The sequence below is a fragment of the Phoenix dactylifera genome, chromosome 8, assembly GCF_051530095.1.
Source record: "Phoenix dactylifera cultivar Ajwa chromosome 8, Ajwa_hap1_PhDact_Kaust_v1.1, whole genome shotgun sequence".
Lineage (NCBI taxonomy): Eukaryota > Viridiplantae > Streptophyta > Magnoliopsida > Arecales > Arecaceae > Phoenix > Phoenix dactylifera.
The window spans coordinates 29931635-29957486 of NC_143197.1; the positions used below are offsets into that span (position 1 = coordinate 29931635).

General features: G+C 40.0%; 2 protein-coding genes and 1 pseudogene across 3 annotated transcripts; all 3 read left to right on the forward strand.

The window, feature by feature from the left end:
- Positions 1–243: 243 nt before the first annotated feature.
- On the forward strand, positions 244–11212 carry LOC103718104 (uncharacterized). Its single transcript, XM_008806774.5, has 4 exons — positions 244–862; positions 6881–7366; positions 10209–10724; positions 10820–11212. The coding sequence occupies exons 1-4, from the start codon at positions 341–343 to the stop codon at positions 10898–10900; spliced, it is 1605 nt and encodes a 534-aa protein (XP_008804996.3). The 5' UTR covers positions 244–340; the 3' UTR covers positions 10901–11212.
- On the forward strand, positions 2725–3817 carry LOC103718520 (caffeoylshikimate esterase pseudogene; annotated as a pseudogene).
- Positions 11213–17402: 6190 nt separating the features above from the next.
- LOC103718836 (uncharacterized) lies at positions 17403–19414 on the forward strand. 2 transcript variants are annotated; one of them, XM_008807831.6, is made up of 5 exons: positions 17403–17979; positions 18096–18172; positions 18279–18315; positions 18426–18534; positions 18636–19414. In XM_008807831.6, exons 1-5 carry the CDS (start codon positions 17733–17735, stop codon positions 19222–19224), a joined length of 1059 nt encoding a protein of 352 aa, XP_008806053.5. In that variant the 5' UTR covers positions 17403–17732; the 3' UTR covers positions 19225–19414. The 2 variants fall into 2 exon arrangements, with proteins under 2 accessions (XP_008806053.5, XP_026664016.4); XM_026808215.4 differs by having other exon boundaries at positions 17409–17979; positions 18090–18172.
- Positions 19415–25852: the final 6438 nt, after the last annotated feature.

The window sequence follows — 25852 nt, forward strand, 5'->3', positions numbered from 1 at the left end:
ATGTGATAGCTGGACAGTATGAAAGACACTAGTTTTTTCTTATTATGATGTACCGACAAAAAAAAAAATAGAAACGAGACCATGCCATTCTCTTATTTTTGTTGGTATGGCCCACGATAATGCCTCAAATGGGTGGGCTTCAGGGATCAACTCAAATGACCGATCATCCCAACTAGGTTGGGCCGCTCGGCCCGCTCCTTGACCCACAAAGCAAGGAAGGTATAAAGAAATCCAAGCACCAACCTAACTATCGTACATAAATCGCACGAATAGAGCACCAAAATCCGCACCCTATTTTTCATTTCTTCAAATAAAAACCTCTCGTTTTCCCCCTGCTCTCATGGCAGAACCCTCGGAGAATGATCAAAACTCTACCGTCGAGGAAAAAAAAGAAGAAAAGGAACCCCAAGGGACCGGGAATGGAGGAGGAGAAGGAGAAAACGATGACGAGAATGGAGAGGAAGAAGAATACGAAGAAGAGGAGGAAGAGGAAGGTGAGAAGAAGGGCGGCGGCGGCCCTCCGTCTGAGAGGGAGAAGGTGGAGAGCCTCTTCCACCGGCTATCGAGCGGCCCCGTGAGGCTTCGGGTCCACGACGTGGTGATCAAGGGGAACGCCAAGACCAAGGACTCCGTGATCGAGGCCGAGGTGCTCGACGCCTTCCGGTCGGCGTCCACGATGCAGGAGCTCTTCCAGGCCGCCGGCGTCGCCAACGAGCGGCTCCGCCGGATGGAGGTCTTCGATTCGGTCAGCATCACTCTCGACGCCGGCCCCTCGGAGCTCCCCGGCACCTCCAATGTCATCATCGATGTGGTGGAGGCCAAACCACTCACTGGTGATATTGGCATCTTCACCAAGCCGGAGGTACGAATCAAGATCATTTTTGGTTGCTAATTAGGAGTAGATTTAGTAGTTTCTTTGCGATTATGATCATTTGTCTTTATTCGTTGCGGGTTCGTTTGAGAAATGAGGTTTCTTTTGCTAGAAGAAAGCATTGCGAAGTTATTCGATACCAAAGGTTTGATTTTCTTTAAAGAAAATTATGAAAAGTATATTATTTGAGGATATATTATGTTTCTTGAACTTATCTTCATCCCATCTCTAGATAGGGTGAGAAATGGGCTTTGGGATTGAGACATGGTGAAGGGGTTCGTGCAGTTTGTTGCTACTTTTGCTTGTTTTTTATAGATAAACCCTAGAATGAATTTGGAGTTTCAAAATATCTTCTACTTTGACTTGGTTCCTTTGAATCATGTGCGAGAACAAGTAAAAGGACGTTTTTTTAAGGTTTGCTTGCAGCACGGGCCAAGAAAGCATCAACTTTCCTTCCTTTTAGTGCTTTTGTTAGAAAATGATCAGAAATGGTGTAGTATGGTTACGAAGGAATGCTGGAAGATGCAAACAACAAACATGTAGTTGAAGTTGGCAGCTTAGTAGAACTTACCGTTGGGAAGTATTGCTCTTTTGAGCTGGTTAGTGGGTCTAGTGTGGTTTTTTACTATTAAATTCTGCAAAGCAGTTCATCAACTGAATGATTTTGACTTTTGAGAGTTGTGGTTGATTTTCCAGCAGTCGTTGCATCACAATCTAATTGGTGTAGTGCCTGTGTGTAATCTCCATAGTCAGATAATCTTGGCCACTGTTATAGATCAGTTCATCTGAAATGGAAAATGTGTTCAAACAATTTTTAAGTACTTCTGTGCATCCTTAGATTATCATATCCTTGTTTTTCACCAGTCAGTCCATATATAAAATCCCTAGTTCTGGGCCTTCTGGCCTGTGGTCATATGATGTATATTTAGTGTGGATATGTATTTCATGCATTACAAAGAGGACAACCAGTCTTTGTAAATTTCAACAAGTTTAAAAGGAAAGGTGGCTAGGTCTGAAAGAGGGTGAAATCCTTTGCTACCAGTGCCACTGCTAAGAATTTGAGAATTGAGACGTCAAGTTTGATGCTGCCTCTAATTGTGTGACCAGTTGACAAGCAGTGATTGCTCAATTAGTTACTTGTATATTTTTCCTTACCTCCACTGATGCAAGTATAGATCAGCAAATTAAACTTAAAGGTCGTAAGATGGATCAAAGATTTAATGGTCCAGTTTGAATGGTTTTTGCATTTAAGTAGGAGATGGACCAAAATGGACTGTAGGGAGGTGATTAAAAGGGAATGCTGAATTGAATTCTTGGTTTGACCGTTAAAACTGTGTTCTGATTATCAAATTAAAGGAAACATGCATTCTTGTCCACTAATTTCAGCATACAGCTTCTGAACATTCTAAAGGTAGTTCTTGGTATATTTGTTTAATTTTAGTTTTCATATTTGGGTTGGATCAGCCATGCAACTTTTAGCGAGCCAATTAACTTTTGAAGTTAGACTTTATTTTTTTCGTTAAGAGGCATCTGAGTTTATAGTACACTTTTGGTGGCTTTTTGGATTTGAGTGGATAAGGAATCCTAAGAAATCTCCAAATGAGTTATAGTTCTCTAATATATAGAGTTCATAAAAAAATAAACATTGGATAGGTATTGAGAATATAATTGGTTTCTGCAATCTTTGCATAAACATGTGATCGATGTGATGATATTGGCTTAAACTTGGAATAAACTATTAAGCATATTTCTCTCTTTTTATCCATGGGGTGGTTCTACAGTAAAGACATTAACTCTGTCAACCCTAGTCGAAGATCTCCGTTCTTGTCTATGGGACGTGGTGGCACAATTTAGTTGTCTTCTTCATATTTAGCATTCTCTGTTCTGGTTTTAAATCTTTCTTCTGTTCTTTTCCTTTGGATCTTGTTTCCAAAATTAGTCTTAGGTCTCTGGAGTAGGGGTGGCAATCGGGTCGGGTTAGACATAAATGGGTCGGGTCACATGCAGGTCGGGTCAGAAAATTGTAAACCTGAACCCGACCTGTTTATTAAACAGGTCAGAAAATTACAACCTGAACCCGACCTGTTTATTAAACGAGTAATCCGACCCGATCCGTTTAACCCGTTTAATAAAAAAATAAAATTTAATCTGGGCGCCTACTTCGCCACCCCGCACAGCCGCCTCTACACCCAGTCCTTCCACCCTATTGACCGCGCCACCGGCGAGCTCCTCCCCGTGAAGGCGCTCGTCTTCATGACCCACGGCTACGGCTCCGACACCGGCTGGCTCTTCCAGAAGATCGCCATCGCCTACGCCACCTGGGGCTGCAAAGTCTACTGCGCCGACCTCCTCGGCCACGGCCGCTCCGACGGGATCCGCTGCTACCTCGGCGACATGGAGTTCGTCGCCACGGCTTCCCTTGCCTTCTGCCTCTCCGTCCGCCGTGAGCATCCGTCCCTACCGGCCTTCCTCTTCGGCGAGTCCATGGGCGGTGCCACCACCCTCCTCATGTACCTTCACACCCCGGAGCCGGGCGTCTGGACGGGGCTTATCTTCTCCGCGCCGCTCTTCGTCATCCCGGACGACATGAAGCCCTCCCGCGTCCTCCTCTTCCTCTACGGCCTCCTCTTCGGCCCGGCCGAGACGTGGCAGCCAATGCCGGACAACAAGATGGTGAGAAAGTCCATCAAGGACCCGGAGCGCCTCCGGATCATCGCCTCCAACCCGCGGCGCTACACGGGGCCGCCTTCGTCGCCGGGTGCTTCTTTGTGGTCCGACTGGCCGTCAAGTGGATGATGCGGCACAAGCCGGAGGTGGGCGAGTGGGTGAGTGATGTCGAGATCAGCATCATCCTCGGGGGCGCGGTGGCCGCCGGCTTCATCTCGGGGGTCTTCGAAGCCTTCGCGTACGAGCTTTGAGGGAAGGAGACTCCTTCTATCGCAGACATTGTCCATGGTGGAGCCGTGGAGCCGTGGAGGGCAAGAGGATTTGGGGATGGAGGAGGCCGGCGCGAGGAGCGAGGGGAACAAGGGGAGAAGAGGGTTTTATAATTTTATTTTCACCTAGGGCTAGGGCTTCTGTATTTGATTTGGTTATTCAAACGATCCATTGGGCTGAGGCTGTGACTTGTGAGGCACTTGTTCTCGATAATAAAAAAAGCCTGGCCCATATATTAAACGGGTTAAATGGGTCAGACATTTAAAACCCATATCCGACCCAATTAATAAACAGGTTAAACGGGTCGACCTGTTTACGACCCGAACCTGTTTAGGCCAAACCCAAACCTGTTTATGGCGGGTCGAATACGGGTCGGGTTGGCGGGTCGGGTCATATTTTGCCACCCCTACTTCGGAGCCCACTCATGTGTCATCTTCTAAAGTAATCTTAAGCATCATTCAGATTTATCCTAATTTTTGAATGTCCAGAAGCCGTAGGCCTAATGATTCTTTAGCCATGAAAGCTCTAAATTCTAAATGCTAAAAGACTAGTCTGTTTATATCAACCCATTTTAGCAAAAATTGACTATCCATCATCTAATATCTTAAGCCAAACTCCAATATGAACCCACAACCCCTTTTATCACATCAACTTCAGGCTAGAGCTTTGGCACCTTCGTGACACAAATAACATATAGAATAGACATACTTTGATGAATATCTCATCCAAGTCACATGAAGCTGAATAGCTACTTAACTTGATTGATTAGAGAGGCTGTATATGTTGAAAGGAAGAAAATCTCATGAATATCTATGGATCAAGTCATCATTTGCTTGCTATGAAGCACGGACATGGATACGACACGATGTGGATACACCAATATGGGAAATCTTAACAAAAGGTAGGGCACAATACAGCTAGGATATGTCAAGAAATATATACAGGCATGCATACATATATGCATATATACATATACTTACATATATATATATATATATATGTATATGTATATATTTGTGTATATTTTTTTTTATACCTTCATGCATGCATACATATATACACACACATAATTCTGTGAAAGTTTTTGAAGTAACAAAAATAGGATTTAAATCAATGCATTTTGATGCTGAGTTAAGCCACAAGTGCCACTTGGTCATAGGCTTTCTCCATGTTCCATGCTCAACTACATATTATACTCTTCAGCTGACACCTTTTCTGAAATTGATTCTTTCCAAAATCTGCCTTCCTCTAATAGAGCATCTGTGAGATATGACAGTCAAGGATATTTGCTGCCATGTAATGCAGAAAAATGATCATCTGTCAGAAACTGACATGATTCAGCATTCAGACATGATACTTGTTACCACCATTTTAGAAATGCACTCATTACATGTGAAACTAGGTATACAGAAGATGACAACTGTGGGGAATGTGTTCTCCAGGGGCAACTGAGTTTCCTTCTTTAAAACTGGAAACCAGATATTCAATCTTTAGATGCGGGCAAGTGAGCTGAGGAAAGCAACCATCATGGACATTTACAAGGTGCACCCATTATAAATAACACCAAGGAAGTTGCTGTATCTAAAATACGACCAGCCATGGGCAACATTTTCACCGAGGGTCAACTTTAAATATAGCAATTATAATTGTGAACTGGATCCTGTTTTGCTTTGTCTTTTAGCTCAAGTATTGTCAAGATGAGATCATGACTGAGAACTATGAGAAATGATTATAAAATCCTGAATTTATCTATTTTGCATTGCCACATAGGGTTTGAAAATCTTACTATTCCATTCATTAGAATGAGTGCTACATTCTGCATATATATGTGATATATATACCCCCCTATCTCTATCTGTGTATGTGTGTTTGTGTGTGCGTGTTTCAAAAAACCTCCAATTCTTGACATTTCTTCCAAAGTGCCTGGTGTCCCAGCATGTGATGGTCTCTCATATGCATTGCGTATGTCTTATTCTCATAATATGATATTGAGGGTTCTCCAACGTGACTTCCTGATTGTTCAACAAAACTTGCATCAAGGAGTCATGCACCTTTTCTACAATTTAGAAGGGATAAAAAAACTTCTTTCTTTTTCAGTTTGCCCTTTTTGGAAGATTATAAATGCACTTGTTCTTTTTAAGATTACGTTTGCCTCATGATATATGTCAATTTGTTTATTAAATCTTGATTAGGATGACATTCGTCATAAATTAAAACACCATGCATATATTATCGAATGGGATCAAAACCTTCTGCAGGATCTTGTGTCCCATCATTCACATCAATAAAAAATGGGTAAGTCATGTGACCACAACCGTCCGATAGATATTGCCTTCAGTTAGATGCGTTGCATGTGATAGAATCAAAGTCATCTATAAACCCGGTCATATGCATCAGTCCTACCAAATACTTATATATTTCTGCATAAAATACTTTTCATAACTCCGCAACGACACCATCATATGATGGTTCACCTACTGCCAGAGGATAATCTACTAATTTAATCTATTTATGCGTTAAAAAGATCATAAATCCATCCTTATTTTACAGTTGCACTATGATCTAAAACGAATACTTAAAAGAGACAAACACAAGGAGTACATCAATAAGGAGGACTGTGGAGTGCATGTAGCAAGTTCCTTTCCGAAGACGATAATGCCCAATGCACTCTCTTCTTTTGGATACACTTCCCTCTTCCATGGACATGGATGCATGCATGAACGTTCCCTTTTAGGTAGTTATAATTACTCCATATAGCACATTATCTGAAACGGTAATTGTTAACTCATTTTTACTGGTTGTCATTTGTATCTTTCTCTCACATTTTTTCTAGTATCTACATGAAGGATCTTTATGGAAATTTTGATATGCTTTGTCTGAATGCTGTTTAGCACGTTGACAGTCCCTCTCACTCTGGGGTTTGCATTTACTTAATGAAGCAGGAGGCATTTACTTAATGAGCAGGAGACTTCAGTGGTGAATTGTAGCATAGATTCACTTGATGTATGTTTGATGTTGTTAAAATGGTTGTCCTTTTACATGTTTCATGATTGTTTTAGCATGCTTTTGTAGGCCAGATCTTGGTCCCTTGAAGGATCACTTAAGTCAAAAAATTTATTTGGCTATGGTGATATTTGGGATGCTTCCGGGGCTTATGGTTGGGACCAAGCATCAGAGATAAGTGCTGGATTGTCCTTGCCCAGACTCAAAGCAATATCGACTCCTCTTGTCGCTCGAGTTTCATTACTTTCTCAAGATTGGCTGAAGTACTCATCATATAAAGAACGTCTTTTGGGCCTATCTTTTGGTCTGCTTTCCACTACACGCCATAACTTGGCTTACAATCTTACATGGCGTACCCTAACCGATCCAACTGGCATGGCATCCAAATCAGTAAGGAGGTTGTTAGGACATAGTCTTCTCTCCTCAATAAAATACACGTATAAGATTGATCGCAGAGATTCACATTTGAGACCAACTCGTGGATATGCTTTTCTCTCTAGTACTCAAGTTGGTGGTCTTGGACCAGATAGTAAGAGTTTACGATTTATTCGGCAGGTACAATGCTCTACCTTTTCTTTATTTTTAAAATGAAGTTCCCTGGATAAATTTGATTGCCTTACATTCTCTACAAATCTATTGACAAAGTTTGAACTTGTAAAAATAACTTATTTGTCACACGAAGGTATGCTAGTGTTTAATTGTGGGTCATAGACTGCAATTTTCTGAGGTTGATTATGTTCTAGCTTTTTATTTTGGATGTCTACAACTGTGAAACAATACCATACTACTGCAGATATTGTGCATGTGCTTCGTGTACGTGGGTTGGAACCCGTTAATTTGCAAACAATTTTAGTCACTAGCTTTGGACTTCAGTCAAGGATGAAATTCCTTTGCATTCTACTGCCTTACAGTTTCTTTTTTATGATGGTTGAGTTTCACAAAGCTCATATAGATATGTATAACAATTGTACTTAATTTGCGGTTTATTCTCTTGAAAGTCACTGCTGTATATGGTCATGCTAGTTGGGATCTGAGCTAGATGATAGTGATCTTGTAGCTCACAATTTCCATGTCTCTTGATTTTTTTCTTGTTCCCAAGTCTCTTGAGTGGCTTATTGTGATTTTGTTATTATCAATGAAGAGTGGTCTAGGTTTTATCAAGGAATCTACTTACTATTTTACATGGACATGTGAATTGTGTAAACTCTAGTTGAGATGAGCATTACACCTTTGTCACGCTACCTTCTTTGATACACTAATGTGCGAAGCTAAATAGGTGCTTTCCTCAGACTTTGTTTTCCTGCAGTTAAGGATTACATAACTTCTGGAACTAGTACTTGCCCTAGTGGTCAAACCCCTCTACTTAGCATCCAGAGATTGTGGGTTCGATTCCTAGATAGTGGCATGGTGCATCCTAAAAAATATGGACCTGGGTAATTATAGTGTGGGTGGGTCTTCCATCTTCTCTCAATGAGAAAAGTATTTGATAACTGCCATATGCAGGGTATTATAAAATCAAAATTGACATTTTCTAGCCTTGGTTATATTTTTTGATCCTTCATTCTCCTTTTCCTCAGAATATATTGATAATTTACAACATGTATTCTTAAAAGAATATGAAAGTTAAGGAAGTAAGAAATCAAATGATGTACTGGTAAAGTTAGAAGGAAACATATACATCAAAAAGAGTGTAAAACATGTAAAAATTCTAGTTGTTGGGGGAGATAGAATGCTGAAGATGGCATGGGTAATCCGACATTCATGTTGACAAAAGAGTTCACCATGTTTTCATGTTAGCCTGCATTTTACATCTCCACTTGAGGTCGACAAGCAAGAAAATTCATGACCAGAGAGTGGCTATGGCACTATTTGAAGACCTTCTAACAAGTTTAAAACCTAGCCTACTTGAGTTGGTAGAGCAGTGCAAAACATTCCAGCACAGAAGAAATTAGTAGAAGTTTAGTAGAAGATAATTCGAGTGAATAATTTGAGATGATGAAGTGGATGAAGCAATTTGAAGACATCATTGTGGACAAGGACACAGAAAAGCTTCATTTCACATATAAAGCATGAGATTATTTCTGGTCACAAAGTTAGAAAAGAGCAGAATGCCAATTCATATCTAAAATATAAAATATAGATAATAAATGAACAAGTATATAGTGCTATACTGGGTCACCTGCCAACCCGTTCCCAGCAACCAAATATGGCTTAGGCCATATATAACCAGGAAATGGCGAAAACTGTTTAGACCATCGATCAAGGTGGTTGGCTGTTCAAATTAGCTGGTCAGATGGCCGATAAACCATACCAGTCCCTAATCTCAAAACCTGAAAACCCTATATCAAGCCCTGTCTACCTTGCTCTCGTTCCGCTTTTGGTGTTGCAGCATGTCTCCGATGGTGACCAGGGCATTGGACAAAGGATGATTGATGGTGGAGCTTCAACATTGTAGAGGGTGAGGGAAAGGACAAGAATGGAAGAGGTGAGGGATGACAATTGGGCCTCGGTTGAGGGAGGGACTGCTATAGAGGATTGACTTGGAGGTGGTGCAGAAATGGAGGATAGTGATGGTGAAGTGATGGAAAGTGTAGGGTTTTCTCAAGTCAGAGGTGTGCTCGAGTTGGCATTGGAGGAATAGCTGGATGCAATGGTGAATGATTGGCATGTTTGTGTCAGCAGCAGGTGGCAGCAGAGGAAGGGCTCGACAGCAAATATGAGGGCAGGCTGTGGGATGTGAATCATTAGAGGTGGAGAGTTGTTTGGAATTTCAGCACTAGTATATTTGGCCACTGATTAACCCATGGTTGACCTGTGGCCAAACCATGAACCTGTGTCCAGCCCACCTGAGTGTTTTGGCCTGTGTTCCTTTGGTTCAAAGCACTGATATTCAATGCATTATTTTGTGTTAGGAGGAAAAGTAGGGGGAGGAGGAGGGTGCTGTTCAAAAGGCTTAGCTGAAATGAGCATCTCCTTCTCATAGCGTATGATGGGAGGAATTGGATAATATAGTAAAAGAATATATGTAAAGACACCTACTACGGAAATGAAGTATCTGTCTAGTTTGAATAGATTAATAAGAAATTTTGCGATGTTCTTTTTGAGTCATAGTGGAGGGTTGCATTAAGGGGGAACTAGTCTTGGTCTCTTGGAAAGTGTTTCCTGCTCCTGTGGTGGTAGGGTATCATTGGCTTAAGTCATTTCCTGTCTGGGTGGACTGTCTGCTGGCTCCAATGTTATTATACGTTTCATTTTCTATGGTAAATTTTATTCATCAATTGAGTAAATAATGCTATATATGTCATGATAGCTCTTCATGAATTAGGTTGATAAACTTAATCTCAATGAAACAGAATTGTGTCTCAACATTGTCTGCTCTCTTCATACTTTGAAACAGGAGTTCGATCTTCGATGTGCCTTTCCTTTGGGATTTTATAATTCTGCTCTCAATGTTGGAGTTGCAGCAGGTGTCGTTCTGCCATGGGGAAGGGGATTTATGGACTTGCCCTCACCATTGCCTGAGCGATTCTACATGGGTGGTCATTCTTCTCCCGTTTGCAACTTGAGTGGGCCTGCCTCATTGTTAGGTTTCAGACCAAGAGGATTAGGCCCAACTGACTCACGAAGGTTTATCCCCAGCAAATCTGATATAGATGATTCCTCTGCCTTTCCTGGAAGGGATGTCCTGGGAGGCGACCTTGCTGTCACTGCATTTGCTGATGTTTCATTCGACCTACCCTTAAGCCTGTTCAGAGAATCTGGAATACATGGTCATGTATTTATCAATGCTGGGAATCTCGCTAAATTAACAGAGAACAAATTCAAGGATTTCTCATTTCGGAAGTTTGGGGAGTCATTTAGGAGCTCTGCAGGTTTCGGCATAATATTTCCCACGAAACTGTTCCGCATGGAGGTTAGTCCACTAAACATACCAATCCAGATTTTAACCAAACTAAGAAGAATGAATTTTCTGTTTCCTAACAAATGAGTTTTGGGTTTTACTTGCAGATAAACTACTGCTATATACTGAAACAGTTTGAGCATGACCATGGAAAGACCGGCGTACAGTTCAACTTCTCCTCCCCATGATAGAAGCTTTCTTAATGAAAAGATTCACTTTTCCTCGGTGCAGAAAACTTACTGTTTTATTGACAACTTTCGGATTTCCTCTCGAGGGAATAAAGAAAACAAATGAGTTGAAAGGGAATTTACCCAAGTATGGTGGGACGAAGGTGGCTATTCTCATTTTCTTCAGCTATTCTCATTTTCTTCAGCCATTCTCAATGCTTTAAACTTTCTGTGCTTCATATTTTGCCTACGTTGTTGAGGAATCAGCACTATGATTCAAAGCTGAATTTACCCTGACTGAAGGGTGAGCATAATACAATTTATCTTCCCTCAGGCTGCAATTCCATTTTAATTTCCGAGTCTTATTTTTTGCAATTATTAATTCTTGCTGCAACTTATTTTTATGCTTAACTATTTAGGTTCTTTAATTGCTATCTAACTTCTCAGTCTTGTTAGTTCGTGCATTTATTATTTCTTGCTGCATCTTATTTTATAACTAACACTTTGTGTTCTTTGATTACTGCAACTTTATTTTATTCTGGTCAGATAAACTGTTCTGCAATAATGCTCAGAATGCAAAGCTTAAACTGAATATTAATAGCAGTAATCGGCACCATGGTTTTTTTTCAGAAACAAACAGAATACCTGTTCACTTCATTGAAGCAAAACATACCTATCTTGGTCCATTAATTTCCTTAGGTCTGCGAGCTGGTGGCTGCGAAGGCAGGATGTTCTGCCATGTAATCGTAGTTGCTGAAGGAAATTAACATACCAGTGCATGGTTCCATGAATAATTTCTTATAGATATTTGAACTACAATTCGACATCAGAGGTGGCATAGCCTTTTAATTCCATATGCTCGTAAAGCAATAAACAAGAGAAGAGGATGTTCAACGATGTATGCTAAGCTCACTTGTCTTCCCTTCCACATCTGATGGCTGATAACGAATAATGGGAAATCACACACAACGCTTTCACTGAACCATCAATATCTAGGAGAGAAGAAGTAGCCTACAAGTCATGATTTTAGTAAGGCTTGTAGTAGTTTCGTGTCAAGTTATATACAAAAAAAAGAAGAAAAGAAAATTATAAACTAGTTTGAAGGATCCGTCATAACATGGACGTGCCACATGAAGGCATGATAGCTTTGATCATATATGGCGACATGCATGCATGTATAGATGATGGTGAGGGCATGGCATGGGCATAAACGTCCTTTCTCATTCACAGGAGTTGAGGCCATGACATGAAGGCATGATGGTGTTGATCATATCCGGTACATGAATGATATATTATCGCATGAAACATTGGTGAGTTGACCTTCCTAATTGGGTGTGCGAGTGAATCTTTTCTCACCAAACTGGTTATTAAAGTTTCTCACAGGGCCTGAACCACCGGAGCGTTTTAAATCCACCTCCCTCCCGTTGAAATACTTTTTATTCTCCTACCCCTGCACCTTTACGTATTTAATACAGGCTAACTAGAACTGCCTTTTGGGTTTCCTTGAGCTGAAGCTACACAGATGTACTTTTCTCGTGATATCTTTCTCTCTCTCACTAAACCTCATCACTCTCTCTCTCCTCCCTAAATTTTTTAAAGGTTGGTAACCTAGTTGATGCTGTACATTCATTGTCTATAATTGGCTTTTCCCAAAAGAAGTGAGATGAAGATGACTCGAGGATGTGGCTAGAAATGAGCAGTGCTACACATAATCACGGGCTTCTATGAGATAATTTGTACGCCAATCAGCGCAGGCACACACACAAAGAAGATTGGAGGTTGTCGGAGCTGAGTCAGCCTGGGATCCTATAATGCTTAAGCCTGCAAAAAAATTGTGGAACATCAGAGGAAAGTAAAAGCTATAATAAAGAGAGTAGAAAGTATTGTATTGAGTGCTGTATGGTATATCAAATCTTTTTTTTATAAACGCAAAGTCATGTCCCATTGGTGTTAGACTCTTAAGCTGCAATTCAAGTAAAAAACAAACTTTTAGTTTTTCCAGCTCAGAAAGATTGATCCAACTAATTTTTTTTTTTTAGTGCCACATATCTGATCGCAATTGGTAGGTTGGGTTTGGACCACGTTGGATATATATAGATGGTTACCAACATGTAACATATATCCGAAAGAACTAAAATGGAGGCTACCGCGTGTACCCCTTAATTAGGAGACAATTTAGAGGTTATAATTGATTTTAGTTTAATTAAGCGTATCTATTTTTCAGCTCTCATAGAACTCAGCTTTGCTCAAGCACTGGTGCCACCGCTGGAATGGCAATGAATGTTCATGTCGAAGTCCAGGCTGGCTGCCTATCATATACATGCATGACACGTGCCCAATAATAGCATGTCCCCAAGTTGCACGCGTGCAGTTTCTTCTCAAACACTGCAGACTTATCAAAATACCATCAAACATGATTGAGGGGAAAAATAAATTGTATAAGCACAAGACTGGCGACAACAAAATATATATAGAACCCGAAGCTCTCTTATATGTATAATGCCCCATTCTTTTCTTAAAAAAAAAAGAAAAAAAAGAAACAACAAAAACATAGCATCAATGATCCAATAGATCATTCAAAAATATATTTAAATATCATAAAGTTATGAATTTATGAAGTAAAGCATATCATAGCTCAATTATTTTGGAATAACTCAATCAAATGACTTCGCTTGGATGATAAAACTTCTCAGACAATTTAGGGAACATACTGCAACTAGAGGGACGGATGCGCATGCATGAATCTTCCCCTCAAACTGAAGTAAGTGGGAATCAGGCCAAACACTCTCACTACACCTCACACCAACCGAAAAGACGGTCAAGTACTACTAAAGCCATGGCCTAATGCTGACAATTTGATCCGTGCCATCCTATCGACTTTGTGCTTTTCTTTGCACAACAGCTTGGAACAACCCCCCATCACAGCATCCGAATCGAGTGCCATGGAAAAAAGAAAAAAAAAGCTTCTTCCAAGTACGGTTAGCCGCTATTTTTGACGGTCCGAAAGGCCATTGATTCCAACTCCTGGAAGTTTGTGGTTCCCACCTCAGACTTCAGTTCGTCTAATTTTGCTGGAACTGAGACCTTTCTCATCAATTGGATCCACTTGGGCCGGTGGAGGAGGCATAGAAACAAACGTGACCGACTCCCTAAACAACCAATGCGTTGAAGAACCAGTTACCTAGTGGAAAAAGATCACTCCAAGACAAGTGGCTTAGGTTCGAGGCTGTGAGGTGATGACGGGGGAGTTGCCGCATGGCATACTTCTGTAGCAGCTAGTGGCATCCCATGGCTTTGTGCGGGTGGCGTGGGTCTGGGACCCTTGTAATAGGAATAAGAATAATTGTTATATAAATTAGTATACGCAATTGATGATTAGATATTAATCTTTAGCTTCTTTGCAGGTGGGCATGCACTGACGTGATGGAGAAACTCACCAGTCTGTCCACATGTAGTGATACATTGCTATCAACAACAGTGCACAGCAGAAAACAAGGGACCCCACTTCATAGTAACATTAACATAAGATATGAGATATTATTATGATAGTTTTTAAATGTTGGATTAGGTTTTAGTTCTGGAAAGAGAGTGTATTCTTAAGGGATTTCTTAAAAGATGACAAGGTGGAAGGCTCCACCAGAATTTGATTTAGAGAGGAGCATCGTTGGAGAATATTAGTTGCTAAAATAATAATAAGAAAAGACGAACATTAGTTGATGGAGTCAATGCCTTGTTAGCATTACGGACCAGCCATTCGTACAATGTGAGAGAGAGAGAGAGAGAGAGAGAGAGAGAGAGAGATTATTTAATTAAGGTTCAGTTCACATTGGCTCGATATTCTATGATTAACATATTTCTAAAAGGATGACTCATATATATATATATATATATATATATATATATATATATATATATATATATATATATATGTCTCACTAAACATGAAACACAGCTAATCTAAATGAACACTTTTAATCTTATTTTCCTTCCTACAGTGTAAACTAAATGAGCAGCCATAGATGCATTCGGACTGGAAGCGGAAGAAAGATGACTTTAAAGCTAAAGAAAAGAATCTCATGATTCATTATCTTAATGAAACCGACTGGGCTCTGCCCAATCTTTTTTTGTTTTTTAATAAGAAGAACAGTTGGATTTCACATGAGACTGGTGCGATTGAAATTGATGGTTGGCAAAAGGAGGTGGGTGTTTGGTTCAAGTTCGCTATGCCCAGTTCTTACCCACGGCAGCAGAGTGGTGGTATACGTGTTTCAGATACAGTACATCGATCGTATCCACCAACCTTTCTTTTGAAAAATACTGGTGCAGTATCCAGAAATAGTCCGGCATTGGTTTAGAACTGTACATATATCAAAACTCTTCCCAGTTTTGCTCAATTCCCACCTTTTTTAATGATTAGGGCTTGCAAGGCTTCTATTTATCTCAGCATATATGGTGTCACCCTATTTGATCAGCCCGGAGTGATAAATGACTGTTTGAAGATTATGACCCTAGTTTAATTATTCAAATGAAACAAAAATGTGAAATAATGCATCAAGTTTCATAATTCTTGAGAGAATGGAAATGGCAAAGAGAGTATCACTAGTTAACATTATTTAAACTAGAAATAAGAAACGACTCAAATATTGAGTCTCCACCCAAACAGAGGAGCGAACAATCACCAGGTATGGACCTAGTTTATCATAAGTCGAGCATGGCTCGTTAAGCCAAAATATTTGAATGAGGTCTAGTCCAAAACAGGCCAATTGTGAGAACCACACTAGGTACGTAACTCATTAAAGAAACTCTAGTTTGGATGCATTCACGCCGTATTATGGTCTTAACAAGCCATTTAGTAGTCCAACAAAGTGGCTCGCTCCCTGCTACATAGAGTGGTTCAAGGCCCGGTTCTCTTACTCTTTAAAGTGAATGTGGAATCTAGCTAGCTTGGAGTCTCACATCAGGATATGGGGTTGGTCACCAAATCAGGATACCATATTTTGGGCATGATGATGGGGTCTCACATCATGTTCCCCCTCTATTTTATTTTAAAAAGAGTAATATCGTGAGGCACTCCTATGCACCGAAAAGCAGTTCTCCTACCTTGTGGTGCATGAGGATTGGTGCAACTTGTGCGATTTTGTTGCTGATTGGTTGATTTTATTGCAACTAATAAGTAGTATTCTAATATCCAATGAACTTTTCATGTAGGCTCTTCTAAGAAAAAAGATGGAAGGGATCCCATGACACCGGTTAAGCTGCAGGAAAAATTAAACGGACGAGGTCTATCTAATGCTAATTAACACAGGTTCTCTTTGTCCCTCTTCTTTCCAAGGCCAAGTCAAAGTCATAAAGTCTCTCTTAACCTATCTTTGGCCCTTTACAAAAAAAGTTGGGTTTGGACTTTGGACTCCATCTATCCCATAGACCCGTTTGGGTCATGAGGCTGGTTCTGGTCAAGCTTGAGTTGGCATTTGTTGGAAGACTAGTTACATTTCACAAGTCTTCCCAAAATAGTTTGCGTAAAAAAAATGCAACCATAGTCACAATTTTGGCCGGATTATTCAAAAAAGATGATGAATTATTCGTGACTTTCATACCGATCAACTTGTTCCGCATATTTTCTTAATACCAGAAAAAAAAATCCGAAACTCTTATGCAAGTTTTCAAATTTTTTTCTTGATTATAATAGAAATTAACAAAATAAAAATTCTTAAGCATGTGCATTATAAATATTTATATTTAATTTTTTTAAAAATATTTTTATTTTTGTTTTTTTAATTTATTTCATATTTACCGGATTTGTCCAGAATTCTAAAGCTTTAAACTTATGATTATGCATGCAATTGGAAGTGAAATATAAAAATCTACACTACAACCTTGCGGTTGCACTCCACAGTCCAAAGAAGGAATGATTTAAGAAATGGTCCATAGCACTCCCACGGTGTTCCTGAAAATAAAATCTAAACCTAAATCTAAATCAGCCTCCAAAAAGGAAAAAAATCTAAATCTAAATTTAACTTCTGACAACGGGTTATATGCCAAAAAGGAAGCATATCCTCATTATTATTGGTGGCAAGGAAGAACAATTCCGTGAGATGGGGGTGTGGGGTTTGGGTCAGTATCACCGACAGCTAGCGTCTAAAATAAGTCGAGGAGTACCGCGAGCTATCGCACACTGAGTTACCCACCGCTTTGTTGGAAACCGTTTTGAAGCGCCAGCAACGTACACAAAAAAGCTCATGCTAGCTTGGTAATTTAAACTTTAAATAATTTTTCTGTATGAATCAATTATTTTGTGACACATGGCAGAGAAACGGTGGTGCAAAGAGACGGGCATCCCCTAGAACTGTTTGCCTTTGTTGCTCCCTTATCCACCTCCCCGCCCTCTCTTTCTTGCATGTTTCCCTCCCTGCCATCCAAAACCACGCATGCATACGCATATATGGGAAAACCTATGCCACCACATGCCCATGCATGCTTCCATGCATGAATACATATAGTAGACCTCATCACTGAGAGAAGAGAGAGAGAGAGAGAGAGAGAGAGAGAGAGAGAGAGAGAGAGACTTGTCTTTTAGTGCTGTGGTTAGGGTTTTTTTGTGGCTTCTATCTTGTTTCTTTCCCACCACCTATGTTAGTCAGAGAGGATGACATGAGAGTGGGCTGATAAACTCAATCCATCTGGCATGCTTGAGGAGGTAGCAGGGCCGATGCGGCGGAACTTCTCCAGGCAAATCAAGGTTTATTCTTGGGGAAAATGAAGACAATTGAACAAGAAGGTTAGAGTAGTTCTATGGTTGTTTTCTTTGCCTATAAGTTCTAAGAGGGAGGTGGTGGTGGTGGTGGTGGTGGTGATGGGAAGTATGAGTTCTGAGAGCTCGAGGAAGAGCCTTTCCAAAGTTGATGAAGTTGAAGAAGATGGCGGGAATAGCTTGAGATATGGAGGGAGCTCGAGCAATAGCACCGTGGAGGAGAGCGAGCGGAAGGCAAGCTCGGGGGCTGTAAGGCAGTATGTCAGATCCAAGAACCCAAGGCTTCGGTGGACACCGGAACTCCACCTTTGTTTTGTTCATGCCGTCGAGAGACTCGGTGGCCAAGATCGTGAGTAGATCATCAGACATCTTTCAACATATTAGTTGGGGAAAACAATTAGTTTTTCTTGTTCCAGTTCACCCTCTTTACATTAATTCTTTTGTTTGCCCCCTTTCGAGGTGCAGGAGCAACACCGAAGATGGTCCTTCAATTGATGAATGTTAAGGGCCTAAGCATAGCTCACGTCAAGAGTCATCTACAAGTAATTCTATCCACCCTTCTTACAAGAGAACTATTAAAGCTTATTTTGGAACTATTTCTTTTCCTGTAAACTGAATTTTTGTTGCTTGGTGTTTGATGGACATCAGATGTACAGGAGCAAGAAGATCGATGAGTCAGGCCAAGGTATGCTAGCTTCTCAACATGAATCTTCAGGAGAACCCGATTAAGATTTTATAATTTGATTTGTTAAATCAATTATCCTATTTCTGGATATTTTCCCCTTATAATTGCAGTTATAGCGGATCCGAAGAGTGCGATGCAAGGAAGGGAGCAGCATATAAACAATCTTAGCCATCTTCCCATGCTACATAGTTTTCATCAATGGCCTATTCCCAACTCGAGGTCTACATGAGCCAATTGAAATACATGCACACACCTGATCATTAATCCTGATTTATAATTTATCTAACCACCCAACGGCAACTTCTTGCAAATCTTATCAGATTTGATGGCACTTCTTGGGCTAGCCATAGAAATTGGATGCACAATCAAGTCCTCAGCAGGGCCATGAGTTCCACAGTGGGACCAAGTTCTTATGGTTCCATAACCGAGATGTTCTTCAGAGGAAGTGACAGAAAGAGCAATCAGGATTTCCACACAAACAGCTCATCTTTGGATCATCGAGCTAGCCATGAACTCTACGAAGCAAGCAGGCTCCATGATTATGGATTAGGAACTACACACTATAGACCACAAGAGAGGGAAACCTACTTCATAACCCAAATACAAGAACGACCGGCGACAAATCCACAAGGGCAGAGCTCTGTGAGATGGAAGGCTGATGATCATGGGCCCGATCTGAATCTCTCACTCAGCATTGGACCAAGGCAGGAGAAGAAACAAACGTGGGGGGAAGAAGAAGAAGAAGAAGAAGAAGTGGATAGCAGCTTATCACTCTCCTTGTTTTCTCCTTCAAGGATAGAGAGATGTTCTGGGGATGTCGAGAAGGCCTCGAAGCATAACAGGTGGGAGGAAGAAGTTGGTAAGGGGAAAAATGCAAGGGCGACGAGTACTCTAGATCTGACTATATGAGTGCAATGTGGTGAGATCCTGTGGTACTTGTCAAAAGGGTAAGGTAATGGCCAATACTTGCTCCTTCACTTACTATTTTGTCCTCATTATGAGGCATTAGAACCTTATAGGACATTTTATGTTCCATCCATAAAAAAAAAAAAAAAAAAAACATTTTATGTGCCTTTCTTGACACCTTTCTAATTTCCAACCCAAGAATCCCATGGAAGGTTAGGAGAATAAAATGGCTGGATGCACATGCTTGTTTGACTGCAAGTCTGCAACTTGGATATGACCTTTTTTATCATGTGAATGAATGATGTATTATAAATGTTGAAAAGGTTAGGCATCATTGACTGGATTACTGCTCCTTGGTCTCCTGGGTTTGCCTGCTAAGCTTTAAGAGTTGATAAAATAGCCGGCGGTACATACTGTTCCAAGGCTTTGATCAAACATTTCCATGTGCACGAGGGACCACACATGAGACAACATATGTTCCTTTTCCTGTTAAGCCTCCCATTTTTCCAGACATGCATTTATGTCTTGGCTTTTTTTAAAAAAATAATAATTCCTAACCGTTTCTAGCAAAGCATTGGTTGATCATTTGCATCGCATTGTTTTTGGAACATGTGGATATAGGTCTTATATGAGTTGGCTTTTGGGCTTGGTTGGGCTCAGCTAGGCCGACCAAGATTATCTAACATTTAGATGAGAGAGAAAATAGGTGGAAGAAAAGAAGAAACTATTGGTAGTTTTTTTTCTCTCTCTCTCTCTCTCTTATATGGGTTTCTTACACCATTCACGTCCAGACTCTTCTAGAAAAATTTCAGCGTTTCAGAGAGAGAAATGTAAAGGAACAACTCTCTCTCATTCTTTTCTTGCACCATAAACATCAATTTTGTGTTTTTCCATTGTGATTGAACACTCGACTTTGAGTACATTCTAGGAGTGGATAAACATGTGGTTCAACCCCCACATCCTTAGAGTTTCACTTTTGCACTCTTTCGAGATAATTCTTGAAACTTGAAATTCTATTTAGTATTTTTTATGTTATCAATAAGCTTAATATTTTGTTGTTTTTAGTGAATGGTTCCTAGATGTAGTTCAGCATTAACATTGTATATTTTCCCCTCTTCGCCAAAGTGGCAAAATATTTTTAATGATGGGCATGGAGGATGGTAAAGGAGATAGAAGCTTAAAACTTGTGGCGATAAATTTGTTCGGCCGTGTCCTTCCTATATATTAAGGTATAAAGGTTAGATTTCTAACAAACTACTGTGTCCATGAAACTTATGTGAGTTACAAAAAGAGTGATTTCATTTCCTCACGTTTTAAAAAGAAATTATTACTTTACAGGACATTTTAATGTTTATATGTATATTATGCCTTTTCTTTTATTGCATATTCAAATCATAAATGATTTAATTTGAACTAGTATTTTGTTAAGCATGGAATTTTCTGCAATTAAAAAATGATAATGTTTTCTAGATTCAATGTCTTTATAAGACATATATGGCCTATAGAGCCTGTTCCTTTGCTTTTGTATAGAAAAAAAATGGTTTAGATTTTACTCTCTAGTTGGGTTTGTGACCAGAATAATGGACCCTAGTTATTTTTCACATACAGTAGTTGCGGAAGCATGTCTATTGCCAACTTTAACTACTTAGGAGTTGGGTAATCATTGGTCAAGGACTTGATTACATGATTGAGTAATCTAAATACATGATTTTGCAAGAGAGCTTATTTTGCCTCCCAGCACTTTTTAAAAGACTAAAAGGGTCTCCATTTAGTCTCCTTTCTTCTCCATTGGTCGGGTCATTCTCTAAGTTAGTCCCAAGGCCTTGAGTTGCTCGCTCCAATGATAGAAATCTTTTACATCTAATTCATGCCTTATACATTCTTATTCATGAAACAACAATGAATGCATATCAATGATTGATTTACTGATAGTATCTTTGAGTTGTGCCCACTAGTCCAATCCCTGCTGTGTTTGCAAACACTTCCATGCAGATATATCAGTTGTTTGACATCTTTATTTTGTTATGAGATATTCTTATTTTCCTTCCTTCTTTTTTTTTGGGGGGGAGGATTCGTCTTCCATTGGGAACATCTAGCATAGATTTCAAATTTTTAGCAAAATGTCAATATTCTCAGCATGCTGAACCATTTCCGAGGTGTTGAACATGCCATTATGCCATTAATAAGATCTATTTCCTCGATTACCTGTACTTGTAGCTATCTTTGTCAATACTGAATTAATGAGTTTTGCTATTATGTGAGGTCTGACCCTTGCTTCCTAACAGGCTTAGACCCCCTTACACCTTTTTCTAATCAGTTAAATGAATTCTGCATGGGTTTTCCTTTCCTTTTCCTCAAAAGTTTTACCTTAAAAGTTACGTGCAAGGAATACTGAAGGGATCAAGAAGTCCCCTAATTTTCAGACTGATACAAATATCTTTGTGACAGGTAACTTAAAGTTTTAATAGATCTAGTTCTTATTATATATCTAAATATGATCCATACAGCAGCCAGCACATGGCTTTAAATGGATGTGTAGGAGACTAGCTCCATCTGCAGTTCAATTGGTCGATATCTCTCTTTTTTTATTTTTTATTTTTTTGCAAGCTATTTCAAGCACTTGCATGTTTATGATGCATATGCAAGTTCAAACATATGTTTACTGGCACAAAAGAGTCTATTGTATGTCTTCATGTTTGAGTGCGTATAATTCAATTGGCCTTTTTATTTATTCTTAAACTTCATAGATTGTGATGTCAACCTTTGGCTTAGTATATTGAATATCAAAGGCTAGCATACACTTAAATGATTATGCCCATCCAAGTCAAAGTAATTAACTTTTGAAGGTTTCACCACATTAGTCTAATTATATGGGAATATGATTGCTATATTGAGTAAAATATTTTTGGCGTGACTGGAATACGAGTTGACCATATCCAATATAATAAACCAATGTCTAATTATACCATCATTCTAATTGTCCTCGGAAAGAAATAATAAGCAATGATTAAATGACCCATATGCGCATCATTGTCAAATTAGAGTTGAATATGAACGGTTAGTTGCTTCTCTTGGTACTTCTTCTTACTTTTGTTCGGCCGAAATATCTTTCTTTTGAGAGAACTGGCTGAAATATCTTGGTCACGGTTGGAACAGACTGAGGGCATCTTTCTCCATGTAAAGAAAAAAAGAAGGCAGAAACAAAAGAAGACCTTATTCCAGGAGAGGCATACCTGTACTTGGTTTGTTCGAACTTTACTTCTGAAATTCTGGCATCACGGTTTTTATGAGTTGGTCGGCAAAAGCTTGGTATGTTGCCTGTGATGGATGGACGGAATCCCAAAACATAATTCTGTCGGGAAATGGGCAAACTGGAACAGCAAAGTTGCACAATGGTCCCATCTCTATAAAACCAGTTCCACAGCAGCCCAAGTTTGTGGCAATAAAATCTATTTTGAAACACAAAAATTTTAATGTCAGAAGGATCATTCGGTGATAAAGAATTAAGAAGAAGACAGATGTAAGTTATTTGGTTACTTGAATTTCATGGCAATAGAACCTAATTCAACGTTTCAATAAAGCCATAGTTCAGTTTCCCATGCGACACATTAATTTCTAGGGTTCTTACAGAGATTACTGGCCAGTGTTGCACTCGTGTATTTTTGTACTTTTATTTACACACTCTTCATTACAACCGGTTATAGTTATTTACATCAGACGGACGTAAAAGTAACCAAAATGGCATCTAAATTGTCAATATTTTTATCTTATATTGTGCTATTGCGAATTTTCTTGCACCCATGCCGTATGGTTGCTGCATTAAATTCCTATCAGTTAGAAACTACTGGCATTCATTGCATAAGATGCAAATTAAATTATAACAAAGATACAAAATGAGATTTCAATTTTCAGAGGTGGTTTTTTCATCATTGTTCTCCCAAGTTAAGACAGTTTGTTACTATAAAGAATGTAGTGTGACTGAAGTACTAACATAACATTGTTATTTTGGTCTTTTTGTATGACATAGTTCTGAATATAGATTGAATTGTATGTCATGACATGCGCATCCTAGTTTTGCATAAAAGGAGTCATTGGCTGCTAGCTAGCTTGCATATATAGTTGCACCTGCCATACATGATACATCAGACCCATATTAAGTATATCTATGTCATGCACGCAACCATGCGGCATGAAATTGCTGCCACTTGGACTTAAAAGCACTCCAATTGATTACACTTTTATGTCATGCTAGGAAAGATGAAGCAATAATGCAAGGAAAGGTAAGTAATACACTAATCAAGTCCTTATGATTTTACTATAAGGAACTGCTCCTATTCTTTTTGGCTATTTTATAAGAGCACGTATTAACTTCAGTACATGGCCACACCATGCGGGCCTATCACGATGTCGTTTCTGCGTTGGAGGGTACAAAGAATCCAAACTGGCTTCTTGTCAATGCTATTTTACGAAATCAAGTGATACAATAGTACCATGCAGAACATTAGTGACAACTACAAGTTCTGGTTATGGACATATTGGTTTCATAATCCACAGTACCAACAGTTTGTATTTCAGAAATCAGAACAATCTTGAATTCTTTTTCACTCTGAAATTAGAAAAAATTTTGGCACCTTCCAAAATTAACTGGGATATGGAAACTTCCAATAGCAAGAAATGTATATAACTACAAGATAGAGTAAGTAAACCTGATAAGACTTCTATCTACATAAACCCAATATAATCAGCGAACAACTAGAATCATTGTAATTTATGGATGGATTTAGGTCCCAGAATGAGACCTCAATTCTTGGAGTATGAATCTAGAAAGTCCAACCAACCTAGCCAAAGATAACCAGAAATAGAACCGGCCCAACATGAACAATGAGCCATGGACTAATTTGTAGTATTAGTGTCGTTTTTTTTGTTTTTGGATTGAATTTGTAGTATTAGTGTTGGGCAGGTTCCATAATATACATTTCTTGTTTCTCTTGCTCCAGCTGCAACTTAACTGATTGGGATTTATTTTACTCAAAAGTATGTATGAAGCCCCTAACATACTAGTATATGGCAAAGCTTCACCATGGACGAAGGCTTAAGTAGTTCGTATTCCAATGTCTAAAAGTACATATGTATTCAATTAATTTGAGCCGGCCATATTGGACCCGCTATTCCCTGCCTATACGTACGTGGTCAAAGTTTTCAGAAAACGTGTCCAAACTGAACATTCTAAGGGATTAAACTCGCAAACAAGGATGTATAGATTTCGACTTAATTATGAAAAAGCCTGTTTCGTTAACCCACAACTGTGTACGGTAAGTTGGTGCAAAACCCAAGAAACAAGAAAATACGAACGTAGATAATAATAGCCAACTGAAGGAGGAGGAAAAGAATACCAAAACAATATTCTGAAGCTGAGAACGGAGGAAACTGTGGTAACGAGAGACAGTGAAGGTCAGTCTTCTGGCTGAAAGTATGTAGTGGTTCATCATCATGTCATTAGATCCAGTAGCAATAAGAAACACCACATCTCTTATTATCCTACTTGCCTCCTCGTTCCCTACAGCCACTCGTAGATTTTGGATGTACGCTGCAAAGTTCGCTACCTGTTTCCGGATGATCGTCGCGCCCAACGTCATTGCGGTGAGGTCGTCCAATCCAGACCCCAGCTAACACTGGTGGCTAGGTCGGCGACGGTGAGATTTGGGTCGGAGTGGGATGGGAGGACATACTTGAGGCCTAATTAAGGAGGACACGAGGAAGTCGATATTGATGAGCTTGCCGTTGGTGAACCTCCCCGTCGGGAGGTGGCTTGGGAAGTGTGAGGATACGTACGAGAGTGTGTTTAGTCCCACATCGGTTATTCGCTGGGTAGATCTTGGGTACTTATACAGGATCAAGAAACCCAAACAATACCTTTCGAATAGCCATTTTGGGTGAGGACCTGGGTTGTTACAGATGGTATCAGAGCGAACCCGGCCCATAACTTATGTTGACTAGGAGACACTGCAGCACGGATCCATTAGGGTTGACCACGGACCGATCGTGGTGTTTGTGATTGGATTTGAATGGATTTGAACCCTTAGCCTAACTAGGACGTCAGGGCTTGAACGGGGGGAGTATGTGAGGATTCGTGCGGGCATGTGTTTAGTCCCACATCGGTTATTCGTTGGGTAGATCTTGGGTACTTATACAGGATCAAGGAACTCAAACAATACCTTCCGGCTAGCCATTTTAGATAAGGTCCTGGGTTGTTACAGGAAGCCACGGCCATAGGGTTCATGATGAGCTCGGACGAGAGTCTGAGAGGTGGTTATTCTTGCCAGCGTCCAGCGTGGAGTCACCGAAGGCGGAGATGGCCGAGATGTTCTTCGAGGGCTCCATTGCAGCAACGGGGGTGGATGAGAGAGAGGGGGGTGCAGATCGAGGAGGAGGAAGGAGATGGCGAGCTTTCTGTTTGCCATAGCTTTTGTTGGTGGCACTGGGGCAATCTCTTGTTTAACGTCTTCTTGGCATTAGGGTGGTCTTTTTTGGGAGAGGTAACCGACGAGAGAACACACTCTGTGGAGTGGGACTCTAATGCTAGAAGTTTGAATCGATTTAGAGTTGTGGAGCTACGTTGCGGTTGCATGGG

What these genes read in the sequence shown, in the direction of transcription:
- LOC103718104 (XM_008806774.5), top strand. Translation starts at nt 341, where the DNA reads ATGGCAGAACCCTCGGAGAATGATCAAAACTCTACCGTCGAGGAAAAA. An exon ending in GTTTACGATTTATTCGGCAG is followed by an intron (nt 7,367 to 10,208) that starts GTACAATGCTCT and finishes ACTTTGAAACAG; the next exon opens with GAGTTCGATCTTCGATGTGC. An exon ending in CGAAACTGTTCCGCATGGAG is followed by an intron (nt 10,725 to 10,819) that starts GTTAGTCCACTA and finishes TTTTACTTGCAG; the next exon opens with ATAAACTACTGCTATATACT.
- LOC103718836 (XM_026808215.4), top strand. Translation starts at nt 17,733, where the DNA reads ATGGGAAGTATGAGTTCTGAGAGCTCGAGGAAGAGCCTTTCCAAAGTT. An exon ending in GATCGATGAGTCAGGCCAAG is followed by an intron (nt 18,316 to 18,425) that starts GTATGCTAGCTT and finishes TTATAATTGCAG; the next exon opens with TTATAGCGGATCCGAAGAGT. An exon ending in TGGCCTATTCCCAACTCGAG is followed by an intron (nt 18,535 to 18,635) that starts GTCTACATGAGC and finishes AAATCTTATCAG; the next exon opens with ATTTGATGGCACTTCTTGGG.